The sequence below is a fragment of the Otolemur garnettii genome, unplaced genomic scaffold (assembly GCF_000181295.1).
Source record: "Otolemur garnettii isolate 467f Iridium unplaced genomic scaffold, OtoGar3 scaffold00009, whole genome shotgun sequence".
NCBI lineage: Eukaryota > Metazoa > Chordata > Mammalia > Primates > Galagidae > Otolemur > Otolemur garnettii.
In genome coordinates, this window is record NW_003852404.1 from 11203992 (window position 1) to 11204848 (window position 857).

The 857-nt window shown below is 44.9% G+C and overlaps 1 protein-coding gene across 1 annotated transcript in view; it reads right to left on the minus strand.

The window, feature by feature from the left end:
• The window catches only part of JAM2 (junctional adhesion molecule 2), a 68937-nt gene that overhangs the window by 14389 nt on the left and 53691 nt on the right, over nt 1–857 (minus strand). Inside the window, exon 5 of the mRNA XM_003783900.2 lies at nt 194–396. Within this exon, the coding sequence (XP_003783948.1) occupies nt 194–396 (203 nt within the window). The remainder of the gene's footprint in view (nt 1–193; nt 397–857) is intronic.

The following is an 857-nucleotide window of genomic DNA, read 5'->3' on the forward strand; positions in this document are numbered from 1 at the left end:
GTGTTCCCATCTCCTATTGGCAGGTCTTTCCATCACTTTTTGGTGCAGGTACTGACATCTTTCCTGCTCCCCCTTCCTCTCTCCACTTAGCATGCAGTAGTATCAGTCCTCTACTGTATATTATCTGAAGCCTTAATATTTACTTTTATCCAAACAGAAGGTAGGTATTAGCTAACACTTGAAATTAACTTACCAGAGTTCCAGATTTTGCATTCATTATGTACGAGCTGTTGGTGATTTGGGAGCCAACTTTTGGACTCCCTTGCAAAGGGATCCCATCCTTAAACCATGTGTATTCGGGAGCTGGATTCCCTTCTTTGTCCTGACATCGTAGCTCCACCACAGTTCCACTCAGAGCAGAAGTGGGCACTTCACATGATGGAACTGCTGGGGCCACTGAACAATGGAAGTCAGATGGTTATTTATACGGCAATCGAGCATTTAGTAGACAGGGAAAGATGTACTTCCTAGACCCCTGCGATAAAGACTGGCTTCTTGTTCAACAGACCCATTTCCTTTTTTCTTCCTGAGTATGCAGCAGACCACATTTGCCAGCCCCCTTGCTATCAGCTGGGGTCCTATGCTTGAGTTCCAGGATAGAGTGTGATGAAAACTTACATATGCCATGTTCAGGCCTGACTCATAAAAACTTTCTGTGTGATTCTCTGTACATTCACTCCCTCTGTCTCCTCCCGCTATGAAGTGGGTGTCAACACCTTTGTTGACCTGGGTAAGTCATGTACTGAAGATCTCAGATGTACATGAGGCTGAGTCTCTAGCAACTGGGAGAAATAGAGCAACATAGCTCCATCATCAACCCTGCCCCAACTATCTAGGCTTTACTTACATGGAAAAGA